The sequence below is a fragment of the Sinocyclocheilus anshuiensis genome, unplaced genomic scaffold (genome assembly GCF_001515605.1).
Source record: "Sinocyclocheilus anshuiensis isolate Anshui unplaced genomic scaffold, SAMN03320099.WGS_v1.1 scaffold211, whole genome shotgun sequence".
In the NCBI taxonomy this organism is placed as follows: Eukaryota; Metazoa; Chordata; class Actinopteri; order Cypriniformes; family Cyprinidae; genus Sinocyclocheilus; species Sinocyclocheilus anshuiensis.
This window is the reverse complement of record NW_015548195.1, coordinates 162140-166362: the sequence shown is the minus strand read 5'-3', so window position 1 is coordinate 166362 and position 4223 is coordinate 162140. Positions and strand designations below refer to the sequence as shown.

The following is a 4223-nucleotide window of genomic DNA, read 5'->3' as shown; positions in this document are numbered from 1 at the left end:
ACACACAGTATTATATTTATTTAGTGGATTTTAGAAATGGATAAGTATAAATAAATAAATAATATATATAAATTAACATCTTTATGTAACTTGTTATAAATAAATAAATATATATAATAATAACTGTAGTTGTCTATTTGCATATATATGTGCACGCACACACACACGTATAATTTATATATATATATATATATTTGTATAGATTTAGATTTATATATACATATAATACTGAAAATATGTGGGTGTGGGGGATTGTTTGAGCATGTCTTCTAGTTTGTGTATGCGTTGCGTACATGTTTTGTATGGTTGTTTTGTTTATGTTTTGTTTTTTGTTTCTGGACCCCCTTGAAAATGAGATGTCACATCTCAAGGGGCTATCCTTTCAATAAATTCAATTCAATATCTATCTAGCTATAAAGAAATATAGTGTGTGTGTGTGTGTGTGTGTGTGTGTATATATAATGTGTAATTTATATCTATAGATTTATATATACATATAATTTAGTTATACAGATAGAAATGTGGGGATTGTAGAAATGAATAAATTTATATAAATCAAAAAATACTGCATATAAATTAATATCTTTCTGTATGGATGGATAAATGTAAAAAAAAAATACAGTTATTACATTAATATAAATTATATATAGATATGTCAATTATACAATTACACATTATAAATTGCAAATTTATATATATGTGTGTGTGTGTGTGTGTGTGTGTGTGTGTGTACTTTTTTCCCCTGGGTGTGTGAATAATTTATTTCTGCCTCATAATCCTTTGATTATTTCTGTGGGAGTGTCCTGTGAATTATTTTAGCATTTAAAGGTGTTGTGCTCATTATTTCATATCTTAAGCACTATTCATAACACTTTTGAAGAATTGCTTCAGAAAAGCCAAACTGCTTCAGATGTTTGGCACGTGAGTGTATTTTGTGTACCAGAGAAAAATAGTTCCCTTTCAAAACAAAATCAAGTCTTTTAAATGCGCCGTCCCTCTGGGAGCAGCTGTTTAGACAAAAACACTTGCGCAAATGAAGGGGAAAGGGGAAAGATCTTAGTCAACTTCTCCATTTCCAGCAAACTTTTCTGCTGGAGTGCATTAAACATCAGTGACAGCGTGTTCAGTGTTCAGGTGCTGACCGCAGTCATCATGTTGGCAGATGCTGAGTCCAGACGGAAGAGGAAGGTGGCGGAGATCACGCAGGCCCTGAACAGGACGCCGGTGGATGTGGCCGCTCTGAGACGCATGGCCATCAGTGAAGGAGGTCTGCTGAGCGACGAGATCCGCCGGCAGGTGTGGCCCAGACTGCTCAACGTGTCTGTAGAAAACATACCTGAACAGCTGGGTAAGAACCACATCAAATCACAGGAAGCTGACTTTCTGAGATGCTGAGAACAAAACAAAACATAAATATAATTTAATGCGATTTCATCCAACTAAAAAAATATTTTTCATTCTCTCACACTGTAATGTGAAAAATGTATTATTATTAATGTTGTTATAATTAAATTATAAATTATAAAAAATATAATCTACATATAATTTATTATATATAATTTAATTATATTATTATTTATTTACGTTTTAAATATTCATGCAATATTTATACATATAATTTATTAAATGTACTTCAATTATATTAAATATTATTTACATTTTTAAATATTTATACATATTTTATGGTCAAGATAATCTAGCATAATTCACTCATTCTGTTGATTCACTCATTATATTGAAAATATTTTATTATTATTTAATTATGAAATATAATCTACATGTATTTTATGAAATATTTAATTTATATTTTTTATTTACATTTTAAAATAATTATACATCTTTTAATGTTGAAGATAATTAAGCAGTTACCGTAACCAAAATTCTTATTCTCATCACTGTAATGTGAAAAAATATATTATTATTATTAAATATAATATACTGTACATATCATAATGTAATTTGCATTAATTATTTACATTTTAAATTATTCATACATCTTTTATTTATGTTTAAGATAATCAAGTGCAATTACCTTCAACAAAAAAAATATAATTCTCATCTGTAATGTGAAAAATATATATATTTTATCCATTATTATTATTATTATTATTATTAATTGTTATTATTAATTATTATTAAATGTACATGTAATTTAAGTATAAATTAATTATAATATTTACATTTTAAAATATTAATGCACATCTTTTATTTAAACATTTCTTGTATATGCCTTAATTTATGCTGATAAAGGGGGAATAAAGCAACATGCCTGAACAACTAGGTAATGAAATCCATGGAAATGCACTTCATGAAAGCCATGTACTGTAGATGTACATCCAGTGTTTATTTCCAGAGCCGGTCGATCGAGACAGTAACAAGGACTTCAACCAAGTGCTTCTAGATGTTCAGAGATCCCTCAGGCGCTTCCCTCCAGGTGAGCAGAACGGACCTCCGCTGCTTCTTCAGGACCCTCAGCTGGTCTCGGTTCATGTCTAAGCTGCTCTCTGTTTGTTTGCGGTGTTTAATGAACGCAGGGATGCCAGACGAGCAGCGGGAAGGCCTTCAGGAAGAGCTGATCAATATTATTCTGCGGGTGCTGGTGAAAAACCCACAGCTGCACTATTACCAGGGTTACCATGACATCGTGGTGACCTTCCTGCTGGTGCTGGAGGAACGACTCGCCACTGCCCTGGTGGAGAAACTCTCCACTCACCACCTCAGGTGGGCCAGCAGCAGAAAACAAACACGGCAAGAGCGTGTTTGTGACACTTTACCAAAACACAGACGCAGCATGTATTTATTTATTTATTTGTGTACATTTTTGCTGATTTTTATTCATTCTGAAATTATGTTCAGCTTAATCAAGCGCTATTCTTGCCAATAAAAATTAGCATTTTAATTTTATTCAGTATTGTTTAAAGGGGTGGTTGATTGCGATTTAATTTTTTTTAATGACTTCACCCCATAAACACAATCAAGCCTAGAAAAAACCCAGTGAACCACCCCTTTAAATATTAAAACATTTATATATTTTTTTCAAGATCAAGAACAATGACCTTCAACAAAGAAATATCATTACTGTAATGTGACAAATACATATCATTATTATTATTAAATTTAATGTGCATATATTAAATATAATTTAATTAGTTTCATTATTGCAATACATTTTTCATTTATGTTCAAAATAAAAACATCCTATCACTGTAAAAATATATTATTATTATATGTTGTTATTATTATTAAATATTAATATAATTAAATTCTATTTACGTTTTAAAATATTTATACATAAATAGTTTATTTATAAATTTCTTACATGGGCAGTAATTCTGAAAATAAATGGAAATAATATGACATTTTTTCAGTTACTGTATTATAGAAAAGACAAAACATTATCTTGAAATAATTGTTTGTTTTAATGTCTAGTAGATATTTTTCATCCATCTAACCTACATTACAGGGACTTTATGGACCCCACTATGGACAACACCAAACACATCCTGAACTACCTGATGCCCATAATCGAGAGGGTCAACCCTGAAGTGTACGACTTCATGCAGCAGTGAGTAGACGCCCATTTTCTGTGATGTGTTGGTTTGGTTTGTATGTTTGTCTGTGTTGAAGCACAGTGGTTTGATTGATTTGTTTTCCTCATTCATCATTATATAACTTTAAAAGCATCTCCTGAAAGAATGATGACAAACCTTCTTTATTGACTTGTATAATTTGAGATAAGTGTCTTTATTTTGTCTGCAGAGCCGAGGTCGGCACCATTTTCGCTCTCAGCTGGCTCATCACCTGGTTCGGACATGTACTGTCAGATTTCCGTCATGTGGTTCGGTTGTACGACTTCTTCCTGGCCTGCCATCCCCTCATGCCCATCTACTTTGCTGCTGTGGTACGTTTCCATTTGTTGTCCTCAAAACCATCTTCCTAATCTTTGAGTCTCTGATGTTCCGCAGATGTGGGTCAGCAGTTTCACTGCCGCCGCAGTAGCAGCTGTTTTTAGGGCTGAATCAGGCTGTGTTGATCAGTCGGAATAAATAATTGACACATTCTGTCATGTCAACACTATTTGTCTTTTGAACAGTAAAGTACTGTGTTCTGCCTCCTGCAGTCTCCATAAACCTGGAGTTTTGATGTTTGACAAGAAGTAGGTCAGGGACTAAGTACTAATAGCTTTATATAAAGTGAATTTCACACCAAAAAAAAAAAAAAAA

The 4223-nt window shown here is 32.0% G+C and overlaps 1 protein-coding gene across 1 annotated transcript in view; it reads left to right on the top strand.

Moving 5' to 3' along the window:
• The window catches only part of tbc1d20 (TBC1 domain family, member 20), a 7921-nt gene that overhangs the window by 747 nt on the left and 2951 nt on the right, over positions 1-4223 (top strand). Inside the window, exons 2-6 of the mRNA XM_016439837.1 lie at positions 1163-1348; positions 2354-2434; positions 2535-2721; positions 3464-3565; positions 3760-3901. Coding sequence (XP_016295323.1) covers positions 1163-1348; positions 2354-2434; positions 2535-2721; positions 3464-3565; positions 3760-3901 — 698 coding nt within the window. The remainder of the gene's footprint in view (positions 1-1162; positions 1349-2353; positions 2435-2534; positions 2722-3463; positions 3566-3759; positions 3902-4223) is intronic.